The sequence below is a fragment of the Crocodylus porosus genome, unplaced genomic scaffold, assembly GCF_001723895.1.
Source record: "Crocodylus porosus isolate Cpor-Errol unplaced genomic scaffold, CroPor_comp1, whole genome shotgun sequence".
NCBI lineage: Eukaryota > Metazoa > Chordata > Crocodylia > Crocodylidae > Crocodylus > Crocodylus porosus.
The window spans coordinates 10,884,809-10,911,533 of record NW_017728923.1 but is presented as its reverse complement, the minus strand read 5'-3'; the positions used below and the strand labels follow the sequence as shown (position 1 = coordinate 10,911,533).

Here is a 26,725-nt window from a genome sequence, read left to right as displayed (position 1 = left end):
AGAAAGCCTTCTTGCTATCCTTCATGTCCCCCGCTAGCTGCAACTCCAATTGTGCTTCGACCTTCATGACTTCATCCCTGAATGCCCGAGCAATACCTTTATACTCCTCCCTAGTTTTTTGGCTCAGCTATTCACTTTTTGTGCAAAGTTACCAACCAAGTTATAGTAACATAGCTCTTATTTTCATTTTGACTTCCATGATACTAATTAAGGGCAATGATGATTATTTATTATAATTATTTATATTTAATGATCATTTATTATTATATTTATTTAATTATTATAATCATTAATTATTTAATTATTAACACTTTATTAATTATATATTTATTATGATGATTATGTCATTATAAGGACAGCCTGGTCTATTCAACCTGTTCATGGGGCACTATGCCTGGATGTTCAGCAGCAGCAGTAGTGCTTTTCTTTTGCATGTATGATTAAATGCTTACCCCCTTTTCTTTCTGGTAGTGAGCATGCTGTTGGTAGTGAGAAATACCTTTGTTAACCTCCATTATATTACAATAACTCAAGCTCATGGAGCTCATGAAGCATGAAGAATATGCTGAAGCTACAGACAGCACAGAATGTAACAGTGTGAAATCAGTACTAATTCCTAATTCAATTCCAAATGAACTTCAAAGATTTTGATGGATTTCCATTGGAAAAACATGACTACATTAAAATGGCTGAAGTGGCACTTGGGAAACAACTGAAGCCTGCACCTTGGCCTCTTCCTCAATTGGGATGATTGCCTCTGGTTAAAGTATGAGTGAATTATAGATTTTGTGATGTTAACTTAGCTAATTTTCAGTTGCATTCTATAATCACCTGAAAAAATTACATTTTCATTGCAAGAAAAAAATGTCTTTTTCTTTAGTGAAAAGAAAGCAAGCACAAAATCTACAACCCAAACTTCAAACCTTCTTGATCTTACTGAGATGCATAAGCATCACTCCATACTGCTTAATGCTTCATTGGCATAAGGTCCGAAGGGAAACTTACATCACTGCTGTAAAGTAAGAACTTTGGATCAGAAACCCATAAACATTCCCTGTGGCGCCATCTCTTAATTCTGCTTGAGTTTCAAAGTGAAGAATCAAGACTTCAGATTTCAGAAACATATTTTGGCTACATGACAGAAATGTTGATAGCAGAAATTAAAAAAAAGAAAATTTGGACTATATAATGGCAACACCCACATTAAATTGGACATAACTATAACTATACCCTCACTCTCTCTCTCTACACATATACATATACATTATCTACCTATCTATAATATGTATATATCTATGTCTATCTCTCTCTATACACACACACACACACATATACATATATGGCATGATCATATATAAATGACATAGTATAATCATATCCAATTTAATTTAGATATTGCCACATAAATGTAGTATAGAAAAACTAGAGCTTTAGTAGCTAGAAAAACTAGTCACTAACAGATTGCTGTTTAGTAAAAAGAACCCCCTATGGTTATGTTATTCCCTAATAGCCCATTATGGGGATTCTTATCATTTCCTGATGCTTCAAAGGAAGGTACAATCATCATAGCTGGATCAGTGCTCTCATCTACTACGGGATTTCCTCTTGCTGCTGTTTTGTAAATTGTGTATGAGGAGAAAAAGGAGGATGTGTAGTGGCATGGCTGACTTCAAAAATGCCCTCTGAACCTTTAAGGTGACTGGGTGAAGACAAGAAAAATTAGATGCTACCTTTTTTAATTTTTATGCTGTATAACAAAGCTATTAAAAGGTTTCTGAACAATGTTTTATTCCATTGATACCTCTAGAGTATCAAATCTTGTGTCCCTTGTTTTGCTGAAGATCTTGCTAGGACCCAGGTCTTCCTAGTGGGCAGATGTAATCTTCAAGAGCTTTAAAAGCATAGGTGGAATTGCCTGTAGTGATTTTAATGCTTCATCTGCAAACTCCTATAGTGACACAGGTAAGCTATAGGGGTGTGCGAAGCTTTGGTTGCTGATTCGATTAGGATAAAATTCAGCCCAATTCAGAGGCCAAATCACCAAATCTGAATCAAATCAAGAGACCAAAAAAACCCCACTAGATTGGTTTGGAGCCTCCAAATTGATTCAGAAAAGATTCAGAAAAATATTTGGAGATTCAGAAGGCAGTCTTTCAGGGGAACAGAAACTGAGAAGAGGGAGGGAGAGCAGGCGGGGAAAGACTGACGTGTAGCTGTCCAGTGACTGTGATCTTTCCCTGAGTCCCCTTCTAATCACAGTGCTCTGGGGAAGGGACACAGAAACAGCACATAACCCTCTGTCTGTAGCCTTTCTGTCCCTTTTGTGAGCTGTTTCTGCCTGAGCACCAGGAAGGCTCCCTGTTACAGACTACCATCCCTGCTGGTTTCATCCTGCTGCACCTTAACATACATACAAAGTCACACATAATGAGTTTTGCTTTCAAAGGCTTGAGGTGCAGTTTCCCAGAAACCCCTGCACTTATATCCTTGAAACCTGGCAGGCTTAATTCCTGACGTTTTCATCTAAATCTGCCCCCAAATGACAAAGCTATAGGTATTTCAGTGATTCCCCATTATAGTCTATGGCTGAATCTCCGAATCTCTCTGAATCAGTGCTGAATCTTCCAAAGCCAATTTGGCTAAATGGATTCAAGACAGTGATCTCAATCTCTGAATCAAATCATTGTCCTCCCAACTGGCTGAATTCAAATCCAAATAGAATACTTCCCTATTTGCACAGGCCTAGTAAGCACAACTCTTGTAATTTAACACTGAATGAAGAAGGGTTAAAGGTACACTGGTTTTGTTCCATATATACCATTATAGGAGTGTGCAGATGTAAGAGTTTTATCAGAACATTTTAGACAGGTTTCATCTGATACCAGTAAAAGAAAACTATTTCTGGTCATTCTAAAATACTTTAAAAAAATGGAATTTAGACCTCTTAAGGAGAGGTCATGAAGACACTAACTTTTCTGTCCCTGTGAAGGGATGGCAGTGGCAGTGAACCCTGTCCTATGCTTCTCTGTCCATATGTCTCAATGGGGAACTGGCAGGACTAGATTTAAGCTTAGTGGATACCTCGACTCCCATGTTGAGATAGTTATTTCTTTCAATTACGTTTATGAGGCCATGAATTTATTCAAAACCTTAGGATAAAATTATAAGCCTAAACACTGATTCAGTATGAGGCAGAGTTTCTGTTCTCCAGTATTAACACAGGGAGACACAACCATGGGGAACACAAAATGGGATTGCCTACAGGATTGCTAGGGAAGAGCAGTTAAAGAGCTTTATATTTGTAAATAAGGTGCAGAATGCTGTTTTTTCAGGAGTTTTTGGCATGAAGGGAGAAGGGCCATAGTGATCCACTACTCAACTCTGCCCTGACCAGGCTGGTCATTTTCTGGGCAGTGTCAGAAGTCCTCCATAGCATTACATAGCTAGACTACAGCAAGTGGACTTGAACACAGGCAGAAGGATGTTTTATGCCAACTATACATGTCTTCTAAGTGAGAAAAGTCTTATTTCCTATCCTGAAATATGGTCATTCAGCCTTTGTCCTTTTTCATGAACCCACTGGTTAACTTCATATGGGCCATCAAACAGCTAACAGAATGGGAACAGTCAGACATAACATTTATATCTCTAGAAAAGGATACCTGTACAAGCTGTTACTATCTAAGTGTTACATCTGCACATTCTGGAAATTTAACCTCTACTTTAAAGCAGTTAAAATGTCATTTCATAGGTGCTACCAAACAAATGGTAAGTGGCACAGACAACACAGTAATTACATTTTTCCATTTTCACTGGTGGAAGAAATACAGAATTGAAACCACTTGTTTGGAAAGTTTTAACAATAAAGTTGTGACCATTTTTTTTATAAGTTATTTTGGCCAATACTGACTGGTTCCTATAGATGAGGAAAATAGATGGGAAAATCATTTCCTATATTCCCATTCAGTGGCAAGAATTTATGTTATAAACAAATTATTTGTCTGCTTCAGGGAATTAATTGAGGGCATCACAGCAGAAAAAGAAAGCTGAAGGTCACTTTATTGCCGTGGGTTGGTAAGGCATTTTCTTTCAACATTTGCGTTCATACAAGGAAAGTGGATTTTCTGAATGGGAGTTTATGTGAATATGGAGAAAAACCTATATGAAAACACTATCAATAACATAACTAAATAAAATATGGTTCCTTTTTATGGTATTATATATCTTGAATGGGAAATCAGAGAGTTAAATTAAGTTTTGTATTTGGAACCAAAACTAGAAGGTGGTACTTTGTAAATTATTCTGATATAGGATAGAATTCTACAGAATACCAAACAACATAAGAAACATCTATAAAAAATAATCTAACTTGTTGGAAAAAACTGTTTTTCTACCTTCTCAACCCTGATATTTTAACAATATATAATGTTTGGTACAATTTGCTACGTTACAAAGCGAGAAGGGCTGCTGCACATTACAAAACAATTATTTTTAGATCTCTGGAATGAAGGGATAGACAGTCTTTTCGAAAAAAGTATATGCATATATATATTTTTCCAAGTATTTTACAAATGTCTCCATTGCCTTTATTGCTCTTATTTACTCTTATGCAGTTCTCTTACTTTTATGTTTGCCCCTCTACCTTTCTGCCTCTCTCATGCACACTAATCCCAGAGAGTTTCTGGGGTTGAGAAATTAGGTGGGCTTGGTACTCAAGGCAAATGTCCTCTGCTGGGTTAACATTATCAGACCAGCAAACTATTTCATAACTCATATGAAGAATTGGAACAACCTCTTTTGTAAGGGTTAAAATAACTACATTTCTAATAATCATGTTATTTCATTAGAAAATACATGATCTTTTGTATATGCTTGCACAGTGAATCTTAATCCTTTAAATTTATTTTTATTTCTACCTGGTCAGTATATAGTTCTTTCTCTTGTGATTGGATATAAATCACAGAATACTGCACCTTTTTAAAAATTAAAATTATCCATCTTAAAAATGAACCTGGAGCTCAGGAGGCATAACTAGGTATAACTAATTAAAAACTCTTTCACATGAGAATTAGGCTGTTCTTTAATTAATAGAAAAACTTCTTGTTTGTTAAGTCATGAAAAATAATTGGTTTTTGACATTCTGGGTATCACTTCTGGTCAATTTATAATAATACGACATGAATCTTGCTAATAATGTAGCACGGCCTTTTCTGCACTATAAAAGGTACAGAAACTGAAATGCAAACATCAGGCTCAGTCTCCAGAAGCAAGCAGGGTTCTAACTTTTAGAAAATATACAGATCCTTTCCTAAAGGTCAATATCTTACCCAGTTTAAAAACAACAAACAGTTAATATGAAGGAATTCAAAGAGAAAAGGGATATGTGCAGAGCCAGCCTTAGGAAAAACGGCACCTTGGACCAACTTGTATTTTGGCATCACCCCCTGACACCTCTCCCAATCCAGCGGCACTGCTACAGGCAGAGGCAGGCAGGCAGTGGCACAGGGTGCAGTTTTATGGGGAGGCAGAGTGGCATGGTGCACCAGGCAGGCAGGTAGGCACTGCTGCTGCTCACCCTGTCTGGCTCGTCTTCTCCTGAGCAGTGGCTGATGGTGAGGGGTGGGTTTGGCACTGCTCCTGCCAGGGACAGGGATTGGCCATGGCATGGTAGGGAGAGAGCACTGCTGTGAGCACAGGCTGTTCATCCGTGTGTGTGTGTTTGTGGCACCACCTGACCACAGTGTTCTGGGTGGTCACACTCATTGCCTACCCCTAAGGCTGGCTTTGGATAGGTGTAGGAGCAGATGACTTGCCAGCCATGGACTTTAGGTAAGGGAGCTTAGTAAGTCCTTGTCACAGGAGAGAAATCAGTTGGGGAGCTAGTTTCATTTGTTCATGTGTCTTAGGGGAAAAGCATCTATAAGCACAATGGGAACTACACAGGGTGGGAGCAAAACAGGTGGTTCTTGGGGACTAATTAAACTCTTTCCTACTTCTCTCCTCCCTTCTGTATTGCTGTGCTTGGAGATTGGCATCTATCTGATTCATTCAAGTACTCACTCTATGTATCCCTTCCTCAGCATCCTTCCTCTAAGTCTTTGCTACAGTTGAACTCTAAAATACTTTTGCCAGTCTGGGAATGGGGTCCAGAAAGCTGGCTATTTGGCAGTGAGCTTCCACTGTACAGTTTCCTGGCATTGTACTTTGGCATTATCTTACTGCCTACACTGAGAGTTTGGGGGTTTTTTTGTGGGGGGTTTTTGGGGGGAGGGGTTGTTGTTTTTTTTCTTCACAAACAACAAAACAAAAAAGCATGAATGAAAAGAAAAGAACAGCTGAAGACACTCAAATTTTCTCCAGCTTTTTTCCTTGAAATTCTCTCTCTCTCATTTATTTGGCACAAAAATATCTACTAACAGCATGAGGCTTTGGCAAATAAGGATACCACACTACAGAAACAGAGAAAGGTTCTGTTCCGTGTATGCAGTAACTATGAAGAAAAAGTACTCTAATAACTAAGCGTGGGTGTATTTTCTAACATAGGCATAAGTGTTGCATGATGAATGGAAGGACAGAGAAACATAAGTCCACTGTGGCAGACAACTAAAATAATAAAACCTGATGTTTAGAAGGCCCCAGGCAGACATTACACTTAAGATGTGATTAAACAGTTAATCGCAACTTAGTGCAAACTGGCCACACATCCAGGTGATTAATGGCACAATAAAAAAGGACACCAGCTACTGAGTGATCACACAAAATATGTGTAATGACTTTGTACCTGGTGTCCTTTGCACCTCAAAATGGATGTGCAACAGGAGCAACCCAGGGCTCGATCCCAGCAGCAGTCCCGATCAGCTGATCATTAATTGGCAGGGACCACCTTGGGATTTGAATCCTGGGGTGGTCCTTGCCCACTGACGGCAGATAGGATGACTTCAGGGTTCAAACCTTGGGGCCATCCTGATCAGCTGATTGTCAGCTGGCAAGGTTTTTGCCAGCTGACTGCACACTGGACTGCCCTGGTCTGGGGCTCAAGCCCTAAGGCAGTCCCAATCAGCTGATCATAGCAGATCAGAACTTTCCTAGGCTCAAACTGTGGGGCAGTCCCAATCTCCTGCCAACCAGCTGATTGTTGGTGGACTCCAGGGACAGTCTGTGGGCCCCAACAGTCCCATGGATCCTCAGTGACAGCCGATGACCCAGTAATTGTTGGGATCCCAACCTGCCAGTGCAGGGAGAGCCTCAGATCATGTTGTGCCTCCTGCCATGCACCACGGCCAGAGGCATGACTACTGGGATCAGGAATCAGATCCCATCATGCCTTCAAATGAACGTCTGTCTGCGGCTGAACTGTTTGAGCACCAATAGTTCCTGTTTAAGTCAATGGAAATAGCCACTGTGTTGCAAATCATAATTCATATGTTGAAGTGCCAAGAAAAAAATGAAATGTCCACTGTCATCATACCTACTTGTTTGGCAGCTGCATAAACTCTTATTCAGACAGTAATTCTAGAACCACTTTCCCCTGATGGCTCTGCTAGTTCTGTCTACTGTAGGAAATCAGTTTCCACTCTGATATCTGAAGAAAGTTTACCTGACATTTCTTTATCCCCACTCTGTCTTCCTAGTAGAAGTAACATGTACATGATGGTTTCACTTTAAACTAAGAACAATAGACAAACAAATCAGAAATGGTCACTTTTTGGTGACGGGTGCATGCAAAAGTTAAATGTATGTATGGGCCTCTCTAAAGTATATTGCAAAGGCTTATTTTGAATTCATTTGCATATTTTAATTAATACATTTAAAAAGTCTAGTGTTGACAAGACAAATTGTATTTGAGTCCACAACAGCTGGTAGAGGTTAACCTTTGACACTTCATCAGCAATCATCGAAGCCAGTTAAGAATCTGACAGACTACGAAGAAGTAAGTAACATCTTTCTGACCCCATCACAGCACTTCTTGCCTTCACAGATACCAGCCTTAATGAAAGTCTATGAATCAATAAGCTTGCAAGGTGGAAGAAAGAGATCTCTTCCTGCCCACTCAAATGTTTCTAACTGTCATGCTGTATAACAAGAGACCCCTGCAGCATAACTGACCTCAAGCATCCCAGAGAATAGTTCTGAATCTATCCAGAACCTATTTGTAAAGAAGTTTTGCAATGAAGATATTGTAATACACTTCAAAATTCAATTATTCTGCTGCCAAGTACTAGCCAATCTATATTATAGCAATCATACCTAGCAATCATTATAGTTAAGGCTAAAAGTCACTTTCAGATGTAAGTTTATTCTTAACTTTCCCGTGTTACAATCGGAAACAAACTTGGAATTTAAATATTTATTATGTAACTCAATTAACTAGGGAAGGGCAATGATCTAGTGTCTTCTACCAGATGCAGTCTTTATCATGTAATACTTAAGAAAGCTTAAAATTGTAGAGCTAAGGTTATAGCTTACATTGCAAAATATATAGTAGGATATTGGGAACATTTGCATGTTTGTATACATATTTAAATTACGAGGCATGCATTTCAAGTAGTCATTCAGCTGTTGGGGCTTCCCAAGTTACTACCTTTTTAAAGGATCAGAACTTCAGATTAATTTTTCATATAGTTAGGGATCATAAAAATCCATGCATCACGCTGGTACCTCTGAGAAGAAGCCATCTTGTTTTATAAGTTATCATATACTTTCTTTTCTTTTCCCAAATTAGGTTTCTAACAGTCACAAAGGGTGCAGCTACACATGCCATTAATGAACAGCAATAAACTGTGGAGCTTATTGCTCCAGAGTTTATTGCTCCCGGGAAGCTCCTGTGTGTGTGGTTTACATGTGCACCCAGACCTCAGCCCACTGAGCCAGGTCAAAGCAGCCGCAGCTAGCACGGGGTCTGGATGTCAGCCTGCCAGCCAGGATTGCTCCAACCAGGATCACTGTACTGCAGAGGGGCTGGTTGGGGCATGAAGGTGCTTCAGTCTAGGGCCAGCTGACAGCACCTTCATGCCCCAACCAACTGGGTCACTATTTACACACGCACTGCTGTGCATGAAAAAACTCCACAGCAGGGTAGCAACTGTTATTTACAAGTACTACCCTCCTGTGGACTTTATTAGTTTCATGTGCCCTAATAGGAGTACTCATATAGAAGCTGAGTTTTTTTACTGTGCAATTAATTAGTCAACTGTGCAGTAAATGTCTCAGGCAGATGCATCCAAAGGAAACTTAAAACATGAGAAATTAAGATAACTAACGGAGGCTGTAAGAAGATGCCTCATTGGACCTGGGACTGATTGTCCCAGGTTTTGAGCTGGTTAAAAACAGAAGTGGCACAGATACTTACACACATCACCAATCCAAGCTGCATTGCTGCTCCTTCCAAGTAGCGGGCCAGAAAGAGCATGCAGCCTGATAGGTTTGTCCCTGAAATGAACTGCAGTAACCATTCAGACATACAACAGAATATGCTGGGGTTATCTGACCCCAGCTGACTTCCTGCCTTTTGGGCAGGGGGTTAGTTCCAATGATCTAAGGAGGTCCCTTCCAGCCCTAATGTCTATGAAACTTATGAAATCCCAGGATAAAGTATTGGTATATTGTATCTAGAATACTTCAGAGAAAATTGAAGTGGGATGATGGAATTATACCTTTGTACAATTCTGGGGAAAAAGCTTTCTCCTAGAACAAATGTGACATCTATTTGCAGCCATCAAGAGACCATCAGTGAGATTGAACAGTGCCTTAAATTAGGGGTGTCAAACATATGGCAAGTAAAGGAATTGACCATATGGCAGGCCTGCCACAGAATCCAGGAGAAAAGGTCCTGTTGGGCATGGCTATTTATGGCTGATGGGTGGAGCAAGGGCTGCGTCAACACAGCCCTACTCAGTCTGCCACCACCTCCACCACTGACCCTGCCACTGCCTGGTCCAGATCCAGCCCACAGGGAGCCTGGGGCCAGGATGATTTTGACACAACTCCCTTAAATAATACCATATGTACTTGATTCCAAAATGAGTCCCCCAGCCCCATTTAATTAGGAAAAAACAGTGCCTTGTCTTTGAACTAAGTAGCTGGTGGGGGGAGGAAGAGGAAGAATGACAGGGAGTTGCTGCTACTTTGACCCTAATCCAGGGTCTGGGCTGGGGCCACAGTTTCTGCTTGCCACTGTACTTCACCCCCTCCACAGCTTCTGCCCCCCCATCCTATCTGTCACCTCTTTCCCCATTTCCCTTCCCCACACCCTCTGCACCCGTCCTCTCCCCGCCCCCCCCAGTTGCTTATCTTTACTCTGGTGCTGACAAGCTCCAGCCCTACATATATTTTCTTTGGCTCCAGCCTGGCCCAACAGCAGCAGTGGAGGCAGTAACTCCAGCTGGGCCCAAATTGTAGGGGGAGGAGACAGGGAGAAGGGGAAGCCCAAGGCTCTGGGTGACAGGCACAAGGGGGAGAAAGTGATGTGGGGGACAGGAACCAGGGGTCAAAGTGCATGTTTGTGGGGGGGAGGTAAAGGGCAGGGGTCAACTTTTCTCCCCCACCATCTTACCATCTCCTACTGTCCCATTGCCTTCCCTACCATCTGCCCTGCCTCTGGGCTCCTCCAGTGCCTGTCCCTCCAGCACCTACCTCAATGCCTACTGCCCTACCCACCCCGCCATCACCTGATCCCCTGCCATGCTTTCCTCACCTCAGTAGTCAGGGATTATGTTGCAGGGATGGGGGGCAGAGAATCCCAATAATGAGATTGTACACATGGATAATTGTAACTAAATTATAAATGTTCCATATACAGAGTGTAGTTCCTGAGATGGAGTGGGGGGGTGGTGATCTAAAATTCAGTGTCATCTTGGATTAAGGTAAATGCAGTAGTTCTGAGAAACATGATTTACTCCAAAGCATTCAGATATGTGGGAACTTGAATAGGGTAGGAAAATTAACAAAACTCACAAGTACTGCCCGATTTTGAGGGGATAGGCAATGCAGCCAGCAAAAACAAGAAGTTCAGAAGCAGACTAAGGGTACTTGTGCTTTCTAGAAAAATGTCTGCCTTTTTGACTGAATGGATACATGCTTAAAGGGAAAGTAAGGCTACTATAAGACAGAAATACAAGCCAGTGGGGAAATTACAAAATAAAGGAGAGGTATTTCTACTGTGTCCTTTTCTTAAAGTGTGCTGTTAAAGTGTTGTTTCAGCACTTCAGGGAGGTCTTAATGTAAGTAACTTATATCAAGGATTACAAACAATTTACAAGGACCTCTGTTTCAGCATCTGTAGGACTACAAAGAGATGTTAGCTCCATATCCTCCATAAATACATATTTATTTTTAATATTAAAATGGTTTCCTAATTTTGTCAGGGAAGTTTTTTTAAAAAATTCATACTATATGCTGACTTATTTTGTTCTTTACTTTGGACATTTGTTTTTAGTCATTTTGGATCAGGTCCAATAGATATGCTTTAAACCTACCAACTATCACTGAGTGAAGAAGGAAGCATTTCAACCTGAAAGAAGCAGTCTAGTTTCTGACTTTTGAAGAGTTGTCAGTAAATAAAACATGTAATAATACTGAATTTGTGTGCACACTAAAAGAAGAAGAAGAAGAACCCTAGGATTCTTGAGATAACATTCAGTCAGTGATTTGGGGGGAAAAAGTTAACTTCATCCAACCTCCTTAATAACCAGATGTTTCCAATCATCAAAAATACATTTTTAGCTGTAACAGTTTCTGTATGTTATAGCATTCAGTTTCTATGAGAATTTACATAACAATGTGTGACATATAAAATGCTTAACGCCACCAACCATGACAGTACAAATTACAGTCATTTTTCAATACTCTGTGCAAGGTGCACCACTTCAGGCACTTGGATTGGTTGCATGCTGTGTTGGTTTCTGTAGTGAGACAAGACCAGCATGCACTGCACTCACAAACAGTTTGTAGCCTTTGGGGATATATGGTAATAGGTAAAGAGACTGATCCACTTACCCGCCATAGGCTGGAATTGGAGGAGGGGGAGCTGCTGCACGAAACGTGTTGTACACTGTGCGTCCTCGGCCTCTTAGATGTGCACCTCTGTAAGCAGCAGCTGCAGTTGCAGCAGGGTAAGGGAATCCTGGCACTAGGGGAAACACAAAAGAAACACGAAGAAATACTGTAAATCTGATTGTGTCAATTCAAAAAAAGATCACATACTGAAAATATAACAACTTCTTTGCGTGTGTATTCAAGCTTGTCAGTAATTGGCACGGAGAAGATGCAAACCAAGCAAAATGTTGTTCTCTTGACAAAAGGCCATATTTTCAATATAAAATCTTTACATTCTAAGAAGAAGCAACAAAGTGGGTATGGAGTTTAAAAATACCCTCCTGATTTTTGGCTGTATTTTTCTTAGGACAAACTCATCCTGTTTTATCCCTGAGAAGGACACTTTTAGGCTAGGGACAGACATCACACATAAACCAGTTTAAGTGATCAGAAACTGGTTTAAACCTGTAACAGAACAGATGTTCAGTGCACATGAACCCGTTTGAGAATGGCTGAAACCGGTTTGAGGTAAACCTGGCTCAATGTAGTATCAGACTTCCCCAGCACGCTCTCTGGTCTGGGTGGGGCTCTTTGCTCCACAGCAGGACTGGCCCCTCCCTCTGCTCCCTGGCTGGAGCTCCGGAGACTGCAGGCAGCTTTCCCCCTCCCATCACCATTTCCTGCTACCTTTGTTATGTCACTGTAAGAACACTTGATTTCTCCTGGACACTTCAATTACTATCTGGGAATGAGTGACATGGGAAAAGAAGTAAGGCAGGAAGCTAAACCCTTCTACAGCTCCCCTTTGGGAGATGTAGAAGACATTCTATATTTGATATTTGATATCTATATTCTATATCTGCTTTTGCTTCTGTTTATTATGCTCAAAGACAAAAGTTATATGATTTGTAAGTATTTATTTGAGCTGAGATAATGATCAGACCCACTTTTATCAGTTTAGCTCATAAGAAAGACATGAACTCAAGCAGGAACATGGAAATCACTCCACTCCACTTTTGTTTTACCTATATTTGAATATTAATTATCACTCAAACAGATTTGCATCGGAAACTGAACTGTGGTGAGTCCACATGTAAGTGTTGGGGAAAAGGTACTATTAAAAGGGAAATGGTACTATAAAAAGTTTCTTATTTTAAATGTCTATAGCTACTCTGAATAAACTTTATCAGCGAAGAAAGAAAGTGAATATACTTTTCAGCTTTATTTTCTTTTCTAGTTGTTTGACTGGTGTGTTCCATTACATAACACGAGTTATTGTTGATGTACAGTGACATAAATTCAGCACTGGTTTACCTCAAATGGCTTCAGTGATGTTAAACCTGGATGGATTTTTTGTCAATATGTAAATAAAAAAGTGAATAAACAGATTTTACCACAGTAACCAGAGCTAAACAGCAAATAAATCGGGGCAAATATATCAAATGCTTACTGTTTTAAAGCTGACACATGAATGGACGTGAATCCACAAATGTTTTTCATCAGTTTTAAAAGAAACACTGAATTTGAAATGAAGGAAATTAACACCACACAATTTGTAAAACAGCTAGCTGCCTGTCTGAGTGAATACACTGTAATTATGGTGACCTATCCATTATCACTTTGCTGTAGTACCTTGCAGGCTTTACAGGATCTCTCTCAGTGACAAGCAGATCTTACAGTAATTCTGCCAGGATTTAGATGTTTGAGATAAAACATGAAACAGAATGGTAGCAATATAGTGAAAGGAGAACATTCTTTTAAAAGTGCAAATCCCATATCCAGTTTTATTCCTCTTTCTGCTACTATAAAAATATATGTTTCAAAATGAGTGGGATGCATTTACAAGGTTTAATATATTTCTGTTCTGTCTTCAACAGACTGCATATGAGACGACTTTAAAACAAAGAAATATGGGGACCATAGAATGTGGTGCAAGGATGCTTTTGCTGGGAAAGATAAAAATGCCTTTTCTCTCTCTGGAATTTCATTCATTACTGGAAACACGCACACATCCATCACACCAGTTAGACTCATGATTTATTATTTCAAACAAGAGATTTTCCTTCCTTCTGCTTCCCCTTGTTTAAGTATCCATTAATGATCATGTATAAAATAGATTTGACTATAGAACATAACATGAAACAGGAGAATATGGGAGGCTAGATCCTGAACTTGCCATAAAGAGGCAATACCACCAGTACTGAGGCAATTCTCTGGCAGACTCAGCTGCAGCGGGCAGGCAACGTGGCCCAGATAGATAACAACCACCTACCAAATGCTGCACTGTATGAGGAACTGACAATGTGGCCATGTGACAGAGGGGCCCCATGCAAGCACCTCAGGGACACTCTGAAGAGGTCCTTTTTCACAAACTGTGGGAAGCACAGGCTGCAGATTGTGATGCCTACCGGCTCCAAATCAAAAAAGCAACAGCCTTCTTTGTATGTCAGCTCAGTGCCAGCATCGTGGAGAAAAGGAGTAGGAGGAAAAATACACCCACATCTAGCAGCAATCAGCCATACATTTTAAAATGCTGCAGTAGGATTTATCTCCCTGCAGTTGGACAGATGATTCAGTAGTGGGCCTGCAACCGGCATGGACAGCGCCCTTCCTAACATCTTCATCTGCAAAGAACCGCCAAGATACTCAGAATTTGGTTACTTGTTACAAGCAATGGTAAAGTAAAGGGTGACGTAGAGTTGTATTAAATTAGAGGAAATAGAGTGCCTACCAGAACTTTTGGCCACCCCAGTAAGAATATCTACCACATACTTAATGGGTGCTACATCCGATCCATTATGTAACTGGGCAGTAATTGTGGGAAGTCTGGAGCTAGGGCACCACCTGATCACTGCCCATCTCTGCCCCTGGGTAGAGTATGAAGGAGTCTTACCTGTGCCACTTGAACAAATATCTTGTCCTCTCCGTTTCACTGTGCATTCAGCATCAGCTTTTCAGTATTTCCTCAGAAAACGTCTTTTGACTACAATTAGGTGATTTATACACCAGAATTTATAATCATATTTAAACAGGTTTTACTAACTATACATATTACTGTGGAAAGAATATAAATATGTTAATTGCTATGTTCAACACCTCAAGCCACCTGCAGTAAGAGGCTCCCATAGGTTCACTCTATAGTTAATCATGCCTAGAAAGCAACATCTCCATTTGCTCTATACTAGAATTTACTCCTGCATTAGCTAGACATGCTAAAATTTAATTTAAAAAGCCTAGTGTTGATAAGATGTTCATTAAAAGGGAAGAGCAGACTGCAGAATATGGCCAGGAAAAGTATTGCTGACCAGCCTGAATAGTGACCCAAAAGATCAGCAGTCCCCAATTGGGACTGATATATAACTAATGGTAAGGAAAACAGTACTGGAAACATTAAAAATGGATGCTTAGTAGGGCTGTCTGAAGCTTCAGCAGCTGATTCAATTTGGAGGAGATTTGACCCGATTTGGGGACTGCCTCTCCAAAACTGAATAGAATCAGAACACCAATTAAAACCTCCAAATTGATCTGAAGCATGCAAATCAATTCAGAGAAGCTTCAGAAAAGATTTGGCCACTTCAGAGATTCGGCCATGGACTAAACAGGCAGCTTGGACAGCTGCCTCCAGCTGGTCAGTCTGTTGGGGTTGGGGGAGGGAAGAGGTGTGGGGGAGGGAGTGACTGGGGCTGGGACAAGCTGCCCAGCTGGGGCAGGGATCCATGCTACTCAGGGAGGGGGGCAGGGGGGATGCAGGCACGGCAGCACTGGGAGTGGGGGCGCTGCCCTGCTGCCATCTGCCCAGCCGGGGCGGGGGTTGGGGCAGGATGCAGGTGTGGATTGCTCCAGGCCAAAGGGGCAAGTGGTAGCAGAGCATAACCCCTGTTCCCAGAATTTTTTCACCCACATCCTGTGACCCCCGTGCCAGCTGGCAAGTGATGGCAGGTCAGAACCCCCTCTCCCAGTGCTGATGTGGGTATAGCAGCACTGGGAGTGGGGGTTATGCCCTGCTGCCGCTCGGATTGAGCCGTGCCTGCATCGTGCCCCTGCCCCACCTGCTGGGCAAACGGTAGCAGGACATAGTCCCTGTGGCTCCCCCCACTGGGGCAGAGATAAAGCTGCAGGAGAAGCCCCCATGGCTGCTTTGCCCAGCCCCATCCCTCACCCAGCCCAGCCTCCTTGCACTTAAAAAAAGCCCTGCACTCCCCATCTCTGGCAGCAGTGACTGGGGCCTCTGAGGGCTCATGGCAGAGCCCTCCCCAACCCTGCAGCATGGGGCAGGGGGGGCAGTGAGGATCTCCCCCTCTGCTTGGCACCCCCACGGCAGGTGTCACATTGTGCAGGTGCAGCACAGCTCAGCAGGGTGCTGCATGTTATCTGGGAGCTGGGATAGCTCCGTGTTTCAGCCAGAGCCCAGCACTGTTCAGCCTCAGTGGCCCCAGCTCCCAGGATGTGCTGCATGGCAGGGCAATCTCCACTGCCCCATGCTGCTTGGTGGGGCTCTGCCATGAGCTCCCAGAGGCCCCAATTGCTGCTGCTGCAGCCAGTTAGTGCAGGGCTTTTATTTTTTGTTTTAAGTGCTGGGACAAGGCTGGGGCCAGGCAGGGGATGGGACTGGGCAGGGCAGGGCTTCTCCCATGGCTCCCCCAACCTGGGGAGCGGCAAGCACAGCCAGAGGAGCCATGGGAGAACTGGCAGCCACCAGGCTGTGCCTACCTTTCCCCAGCCAATCTCAATCACCAAATCTCTCCAAATTAGCACTGAATCTTCTAAAGCCAATTTGGCTGAATCTATCAGAGACAGTGAACCAAATCTCTGAATTGAATCACCATCCTCCGAATCAGCCAAATCTGAATTAAATACTTCCTTATTCACACAGGCCTAATGCCTGTTTCAGGTGGCTACCAACTGTACATGGGCCTTGTTACAAATGCAACTAACAAATAAAGGATAGCATCTGATAACATTTAAGTAGTTAGACTAATTTCTGCCTTTAAATCTGCATCAGTGGTTCTCATTTACCTTAAGGGGAGCCATGGAAATGCAAACAAACAAAAAAAACCCCATATTGGCAACTGCCCCCCACAAAACCTAGCAGTTAAACCAGACTGACCCCAAGATAGTGCTAAGTGCTGCTATTAAGCAACCCATCTACATGTTAAGACTGTAAAACCTGTTTAAACTATGAATTCTTCATGGCAATGTTTCATTTTATGTTTGGCACAACATACTTATTACAAAATTGGCCTAATTAATTTTCACTTTGAGAAAGCACTCATATGTCTTCCTTTATGTACACATGCATTGCCCAATTCATTCATCACTCTCTCAAAATACGTAACACTATGGAAGTATGTCTCGACTTTCACAATAAGGACATTGGGATTGTATGAGAGTTTAGTGTGACAGACTGTGAACTTCATTTCTTTTTTATGAACACAATTTTCATCTTACCCTTCACTGTAACATTCACTTGGTATTGTAAGCTCCATACTGGATTAAAACATACAGTTTGAACTGAAAACTGGCCTGAGTCTGATAAAGCCAATCTATTCTATACATTTTTCCACTTAGGCAGGAGCATGGGACACCTTCAAAAGTCTAACAATGAGCCATCAAGGACCATCAAGGTTAAATGATTCTGCTCCAGTGTAAAAAGCTGTCCTGGTAGGTTCATTTATTTCAAATTACTCTCTACAGAGAAGCCAATAGGGGTGAAGGAGAGATGGAAAAGGGTGGAGCCTAGAATTTCCTTAGTAAAAGCACAAGCATAAGATTAGAGACTGTTTTGAGTTGCCTGTATACACTGAACAAATGATGAATTCATGATCACACATGGAAGAAAGAGTAGGATGGGAGATCCTAGTTTATGGAAGATGATCAAATTCAGGGCTTAGAGGTGGGCGCAGAACAGAGAAATGATTTCATTTTTTTCTTAAGTTCTGAAAAGCTTGGGGAAGAGGATCCATGCAGCAGAGAGGCTCCGGTCCCCCAACCCCTGGCCTGGATGTGCATGGAGAAGACAGAGCCTTTTCTGTTTCCTCTGTGTGAAAGCCCAGGGAAGGACAGGTTTGGGCTGGTGCTCACATACAGAAGATGAGCACCAACTAAGACTAGCAAACCACCTGGTGAGGGGCTCCTGGAATGGTGGCAGAGTACAACCTACATTGACGCACAATGAATATGGTACAGATGTTCAAAAAAATGATTGAACTTAAAGCACTTCCATCGAGGGTTAGCTTAGAGCAGGTTCTGTCATTTTTAAAGTGCTCTAAGTGCTGTGAATATCTGTTCTGTTACAGCTTTAAAGTCTTTTCTGTGTACTTAATGCATTATGTATAACGTCTGTACCTAGCCCAGAATATCTCACCACAGCTTACGATATATAGAGTCAATAAATCTGTGACTGCCAGATGAATGAAAGAGACCTTGTTATCACCTTCTTGATATCTTGCCATGAAACAACTGGTAGGAATGCCAGAATTAGCTGAAAGCTCAAGGAAGGTATAAATACTTTCTAATCATACTTGGAAAGTATGTATGTTGGCTTTAATGTAGAAATGTTCAAAAAGTATATAAATAATTTAATGCCACAGCTTGAAAAGAAAAGAAATATTAGTTTCAATATGCTGGAAAGAGTCTCCCTTAAAACTTATTTGCCATATCTATTTAACATGAATCAAAGTGCAAAACAGCTTGTATCATTGCAATGAAAATTGAATTCAGCCCATAAGCAATACCAGATTGTATTATATCTTTCCCAACTATCACAGTACAAGCAACCCTTACAGTGTGTCTCGTTGACAGACCAAAAATTAACATGAAATGATAATAAAAAAGTATAACTATTTAAAGACTTTTCTTATACAGAGAAAATACTTCCAAGACGTTCAGCCCCCAAAATTTGCCGCAAAATGCACAAGAATTTGGGTGCACGTTCCACAGCTTTTTATTTGAAAAAGGCTTAGGGACCTAAAGAATTCATACTTATGTATGGGTAGAGATTAAATGAACTAATCAGATGTGGAAACCAAATATGAGCATGAGAACAATGAGAAGAATTTACCATTATGATGTTCACAGCTGAATTTTAATCACATTTTGATTTGCCCCAAAAGATATGACATATCTATTATTCTTATTCATTTTTGTATCAAATTAGTTCTAGCATTGTTTACATTTTTGTAATAAATGAGCTCCACAGTTGCCTGGCATGCTTTCTAGACACTAAATACCACCATCTACACTGGAAAATAAAACCTAGCTGCACAACATCTCTCAAGCCTCAAAGATCCCAAGAGGAAGAACACAAACCAGGGTTATAAACCGTGTATTAAAGTTTTAGAGCTTCAGGATAGTCAGAAAAGTAGCAGATGCAAAAACCAACAGGGGGGCAGATTCTGTATCAGGCCCATAAAAATATACAACCACTTTAATGGGCAATTATTCTTTGCTTTTGTGCTCTAGTTTGAATTTGTATGAGAATGCCATATGCCTGAAGAAAGGTATGCCATCAAAATAGATGAATGAAAATCGCTTTTCCTCAGTGGTCTTCTCCCCCTCCATAGCAACTACTAAGTTAACTCCCATTAACATGCTTCACATGTTTTAGGATAAAGACTGCTAATACTAGGTCTTGGTTGAATCATTCTGTGGTTAATTTATTATAAGATATTTTAACTATTAAAAAAGGAATGGACAGATTTACATTAGCCCCATGGCTTAGGAGGATTCCTGTTGAGGAAATTCATCAGAAGTGCTGGACACTAAATTAAAAACAAAGAGGTATAATAGGTAACATGATGAGAAGCGATGAATAGCATAATCAGTATGAGGGTGACAGAAATTTTTAGGAACAGAATGAGGGCATGATGATGATAATGTATACCGTCTTGTGAATATTCAGTAGAATTAATACTTTTTAAATGGCAAAATATAGCAAATAAATATATTTTCCAATAAAACTTGCAATTCAATAAGAAATAGAATTATAAATAGCACATTACAAACCATGCCCTAGATCTTTCCATTTAAATATGCAGTCCAAAGTGTGTTGAAGCTTATATTTAAGCTCCATCAATATAGCTCTTAAAATAAGGTATTTTAAATATTTATTTTAGATCATTTTTAGTGAGAACATTAAAACATTTCAGAATTATTGAAAACTATCAATCTGAAAATACTCTTGATTCACATCAATTATTTTAATTCTGTGGGAACATTATCTCTAAATACAATTCTGAATCTATTCTAATCAAAAGAAGTTTTGTCATTGGTACCAAATAGATGCAGGATTTGCCCCCCCCCCATTTCTTCCATTCACAGTATATTTATTCCTGATACACATACTTGGGATTAGTGAACCAATAATTTCCTTACCATTGTGCCAAAATACATGTCAATATTAAACACTGTTGTTTAGGAATGAATAAATCTGCATTTAGGACAAACAGTTTCTTACAGGACATTCTCATTTGAAATGCATTGAAAAGGAAAACAAAAATCTCTAATTAATGTACAAGTCTAATCACCATTCTCCACATGGAAGAGTAATTTTTCACTGTTCATTTGCTTGGTGTAATCTCAAAACTGACATAACAGAAAAGCAATGGCCTATAAATCTGCACTCATTTGTTTCTTTAATATTCATATTCCATTGAACTACAGCAGCTTGTTGCTGCAGTCTATTACAACATGCAAAGGTGTCGATAAAAATATTATGAAAGGCAAGATGCGTTTCTTCATGGCTGTGCGTGCCATTTATTTCAGAAAAAAAATACAATAAATGACGCATGGATTGTCCCTCAGTTTGCTGCACGCTGGGCGATTAGTGATTAATTACCTTGCTGCAAATTGACATGGCACAAGGAAATTGACACAGCCCTGATTAATTAACTTTTTATGTGAGATGGTTACTTACAAAACACTGCACAATGTAACTGAATTCTTCTATACAAGATAGCTGTACAAAAATTTCAAGTTAAATCCAGATTAGACCAAAATGAACGGAATAGAAGTAACATTTGCTTCCCTTGAGTTACAAGTGAACTTTCAATCCCAGATGATTGGAAAACAGCATATATAGTGCCCATAGTTAAGAAAGGGGAAAAGGAGGACCCAGGGAAGTATAGACCAGTCACCCTCACCTCAGTCCCTGGAAAAATCATGAAGCAGGTCCTCAAGGAATCCATTTCTAAGAACTTGGAGGAGAAGGAAGTAATCAGGAACAGTCAGCATGGATTCACCAAGAATAAGTCATACCTGACCAAACTGACTGTCTTCTATTATGAGATAAGTGGCTCTGTGGATGTGGAAAAAGCAATGATATGATATACCTTGACTTTAGCAAGGCTTCCCACAGAATTCTTGCAAGCAAACTGAGGAAGTATGGATTGGATAAATTGACTGTAAGGTGGATAGAAAACTGGCTAGATAACGTGGCTCAATGGGTAGTAGTCAATGGCTCAAGGTCTAGTTGGCAACTAGTATCTAATGGAGCACTCCTGAGCCCACTCCGGGGACTAGTTTTGCTCAATATCTTGACCTAAAAAAATTGGATGATTGGGCCAAAAGGTAACTCATGAGGTTCAACAAGGACAAGTACAAAGTCCTGCACTTAGGACAGAATGAACTCGCTAAGCAAAAGCTCTGCAGAAAAGGATCTGGAGGTTACAGTTGACAATAAGCTTAATAAAATTCAACCGTGTGCCCTTGTTGCCAAGAAGGGTAACAGCATACTGGGCTGCATTAGTAGAAGTATTGCCAGCAGATTGAGAGAAGTAATTATCCCCCCCTATTGTCCACTGGTGAGGCCACATCTGGAGTACAGTGTTCAGTTTTCCACCCCCACTATAGAAAGGAGGTGGACACATTGGAGAGAGTCCATCAAAGAGAAACAAAAATGGTTTGCGGGGCTTGGGCATATAACTTCTGAAGAAAGGCTGAGGGAACTGGGCTAATTTACTCTACAGAAGAGAAACCTGAGGGGGAATTTAATATCAGCCTTCAAGTACTTGAAGAGTGTTTCCAAAGAGGATGGAGCTGGACTCAGTGGTGGCAGATTACAGCACAAGGAACAATGGTTTCAAATTGCAGAAAGGGAGGCTTAGGTTGGATATTAGGGGGAAAAAAAATACTTTGTCACTAATAGGGTAGTGAAACACTGGAACAGGCTACCCAGTGAGGTGGTGGAATCTCCATCTTTGGAGGTTTTCAAGACCCAGCTTGCCAAAGCCCTGGCTGGGATGATCTAGAGCAGAGGGTTGAACTAGATGACATCCTAAGATCCCTTCCAACCCTAATTTTCTATTATTCTATTTTAACTCATAATAATATGCCATTGACTTGTTTTGCAACAAGAGCTTATGCTCTTCTGTAATCCCCATGTCCTTCTCTTTATTTGTGCATGCAGGTTTTTTTGTTCGATGTGTAGGACTTTGCACTTGTCCTTGTTGAATTTCATATGGTTGATTACAGACCATTTCTCCAGTTTATGCCGATCATTTGGGATCCTAGTTATTTCCATCAAGTCTGCAACTCCAGCCAACTTGGTGTCATCTACAAATTTGCTATGCATGCACTCAATCCCACTCTCCAAACCATGAATGAAAAAGTCAAACAATACCAAAAACAAACAGTGGGGAACCCCACTTGATACCTCCTCTGAACTAGCCAAGGCTGAGTCATTGATACTGGACACATTGGGTATGATGATCTATCCAGTTATGTATCTAGCTTATGTATCCATTACTCTTAACTGCTCCAGGAATGACAAACAAAGGTGAAATGTATCCCATAAAAATATAGTGTTTCTTCATAACTGTGCTAAGTATACATAGTATTAATCTTAATTTTTTTCTCATATCCCTCCTTCTCTCACCTCCTTTCTTTTTATTTCTCCTTCCAACAAATATGCCACTGGAGTGAATGGACACGGATCCCACAATGGATATGACAGAAAAGTATTAATCTCTTACCCCAGGACTAAGACTGAAAAATAAAAAATTATTATCTCTCCTTTATGTCATGCCTTTCTTACATGATGTTGGAGTAAGGAAAATATCTGGGGAAAATGGAAGAAATGTGGATACCTGAATCACTTGGATGCATCATGCTGTATACATGTAGGGGTTTTTAATGATTTAAATGAATTAGCTACATTGCAAAGTAAACCACATTGGCATGTAGTTGAGTTTGCATATTACTGAAAAAATGTCAGAAAGTCAAAGTGAGGCTATTGTAAGAGATGGACTTTACACTGCAAAGAACACTAGATGTTGTTTCAAAAAAAGGAAATGTTAGAAAATGCTGAAAGAGTTAAAGTGTATTTCATTAAAATTAATACCAAAATACTTGGAATTCAATAAAAATGAGTATCAGAGACCAGATTTGTCTACAGTAAATATGGAAAGAATGAAAAACATTTAATATAAATGGTGCTGAGTCATACATATGTATTTTGCAAAAAAGGCATGTCATGCTCAGCTTTTATTACAAAGAAGCACAAAAGGAACAAGCATTAAGGGTGCTTGTATGTGATGAAAATTAGCTGTTTTTGTAGTTTAACTGTGTCACACTGTACAGGTGCAGGGTTTTCTAACAATTTAAATGAGTTTGTTACGTTGCAAATTAAACCACATCCGCATATAGTTTCCTTTGCAACATAGTTATTTGTAACATTGTAGCCTTTGACAGTATCCCCCCCCCCCCCACTGTCATGGGAGCAGAGGGCTGAAGGCAGAAGCAGTGAGGGCCCGGTCCTCTTTTTTTAAATTTTCATTGAGCATACCCACATCTCCTGCAGCTGAGTGAGCTGCCAGTGGACCGAGAAGCCCCTGAGCTGCCGAGGACCCAAGTCTTTCCTTCTGTGGAGGCAGTGCCTCTTGGGGCCACCTGGGTGCACTGCTAGCAGGTGGGTGCTGCCCCAGCTCAGGCTCAGGGAACAGCTGGATCAGGCTGGGTGCTACCTGTGAGCTGTGGAAGCAGCCATCCACTAGCTGCCTTCTCAGGTGGCCCCAGGGGGTTGCTGCTGCTGTGGAGGCAAGGTCTGTGGCCCACTACAGTTTAGGGCCCACCAGCAGTTCACTCCTTAGCCATGGGAAAGGTTGGCAGGCTCCATGCAGGAAAAAAAAAAGATCAGGCTCCTTGACGCTCCCCCCAGTGAAGCCTGTCTGTGCGAGCTGTTGCCAAGCTGAGCTTCGCAGAGAGGAGGAAGGGGAGGGCTGTTCTTTTCCTTCTGTGGTGGCAGCAGCCCCTGGGGCCACCCAAGCAGGGTGCTAGTTACGTGGGTGCTGGCCCAGATCCAACTTTTCCTTGAGCCCACACACTGGAAACCCTCTGAGCACTACTCCCCACACAGTCTTGGGAAACAGTTGGATCTGCTGGGTGCTGTCTGCAATCTAGCAGCACCCACCCACTAGCAACCCACTCAGGCAGCCCTGGGGGCATCACCACTACCACAGAGGTAAAGAGCAGGGTACCCCACAGCTCAGGGGCTGCTCAGGTCACTGGCAGCTCTTTCCCCTACTGCAGGAGAGGCAGGCAGGCTCTGCAGAGAAAGAAAAAAAAAAGGATCAGGCCCCTTACCATAATGGTGACACAAGTCCATAAATTGAAACCGTGGGTTTTTAATGATCACAATTAAAAAGCCACCATTTCAATTTAGGGATCTAAACCCCCATCACATGTACAAGCAGCCTAAGAGGACAAAGATCTGTGGATGATGGTTTAGAAGCAGTTCCCTGGGTTTCTTAGAAGATAAATAAGACAAGGCTCTAAAACAGACAGCTTAGAGGAACTAGATATAAGTGGCAAATTTCAAAATGGGTACTAGAACTGGACAATAATGCACCTGACTTGAACATAATTAATAACTACTCAATGCTAGAATAAACTACCTCATTTCAAGAAGACAAACTACATTATGTGATGACAGATACTATTTAGTGGAGTTTCAAAACAGGGAACATGGAGTCCCATGTGTTCTTCAGTTGAAGAACAGTATTCAAATACAGGGGTTCAAATGGATGTCTAAGTTGCCTACTGACCTGAATGTAAAAAAATATTTTTAAAGACATAGAAAACATGTTTAATAGATTGGGTCTTATAGAGCCCTGATGCAAGAAATGTACACAGCACATAGAATACCACTACGCCTAAGAAATAAGGTAGAAGTTGAACTTAACCATATAGTTTAATGAGATATTATTGAGAAAACTTAGGCAGTAACTGAACTGGTTAAGAGTTTGACCAGTGCACGGAGACCAAAAAAGTTAAGAGTTTATAAAGATCCAGATATTTGAATGAAAATTTAATGTTTAAGGGCTATTCCAAGGAAAACATTAAGTTAAATCATATCCATAATTCAAAATGGACAAATATTTTCAATCCTGGACACAAAAACATCTATGCTTGGAGGATGACAAATGTCATGGAAACTGGTAGATGTCTCTTTTTCCCTTTGGGATTGCCCTATTATCCAAGTTATATCAAAACATTATGTCCCAGAACTCCCAGGACCTGGAGGGGGTACAAGTAAATTGGGACAAAATTTGGGACAAATTTGGGACAAAAATATGAACATAGTTATGAACTGTATAATATTTTAAAGTGCCAGGAGGAAAACATAAAATGGCTCTGAACTGACTAGCAAGAGAACACTTTTGGGAACTGAAAAATAATAAATTCAAAATCTCATCTCATAGAAGCACTGGCTTTGAAATATTTTCAGGTTAAAAAGATCCCAAGATCTCAGTGACAACTTGCATGGATCAGGGACTTGTTCTGCAGTATGACTGCACAGTGCTTTATGCTTCCAAATCATTGCCCAAAATACAATAAACCTATCAGACTGAAAAAGGAATGCTATCACCTTTTCATAGGTTGAAAACAGCTTCATGACCACGCTTCTGGGCAGAAACTAGTCAATATAGAAGCAGAGTGTAAACTACAGAAAGCAGTATTATAGAAAGCATACAAAGAACGGCACAGATATAACGAGTGGTCAGAGAATTACAAAATTTCAAATGAATTAGCTAAAAAATTAGTACAAATATTAAACAACTATATACAAAGGAGTAAAGGGAAACATGCTTAGAATACATTGGTAGAATATTACAACACAACTTGCAGTGATTCATGAGGTCACTACAGAATAGACCTCTGGGCAGAAGGGCAAACATCAAGCAGTCTTAAAAGAACTTTATGCCGGGAAAAGAGAGAAAAATACTATGTTAATAATGCCACATAGTGCAATACTGGAATCAGAAGAGATGTAACATTTTGAATTGAACATTTTGAATGTTACAGACACCCAGAATGCTACTTATAGTGCTACTCTTGAAAACTGACAGAATACACACCAAATTATTCACTGGGGATCCTGGTTTTCCCTGATAAAAAAAAACCAAAAACATATTCTCTGATAAAACCCCCCAAATCCACAATTAAAATGAAACACCTGTCTATATACAGGTATCAATTAAATGCAATGTTTTATTGGTATATTTACAATTTTAAAGCAATTTGGAAGCCTACCAGTGCCTCAGTCACTATAGTCAAATAAATTGTAAGTACCTATAAATGTTGGTTTTTGATCTTAGGTTTTTTATCATGGAAAATCAGAGCTCCCTCTGCCCCCTTAACTCACCAGGATGCAGATCCAGGCCCTCACTCCCAAGCCACAGCCCCCCAGCTGGTG

General features: G+C 40.7%; 1 protein-coding gene across 14 annotated transcripts in view; it reads right to left on the bottom strand.

The window, feature by feature from the left end:
• RBFOX1 (RNA binding protein, fox-1 homolog 1) overlaps positions 1–26,725 on the bottom strand; it is a 1,970,253-nt gene that overhangs the window by 68,509 nt on the left and 1,875,019 nt on the right. For all 14 annotated transcript variants that reach the window (XM_019540075.1, XM_019540076.1, XM_019540072.1 and 11 more), the window contains one exon: positions 11,995–12,127. In XM_019540075.1, the coding sequence (XP_019395620.1) occupies positions 11,995–12,127 (133 nt within the window). The remainder of the gene's footprint in view (positions 1–11,994; positions 12,128–26,725) is intronic.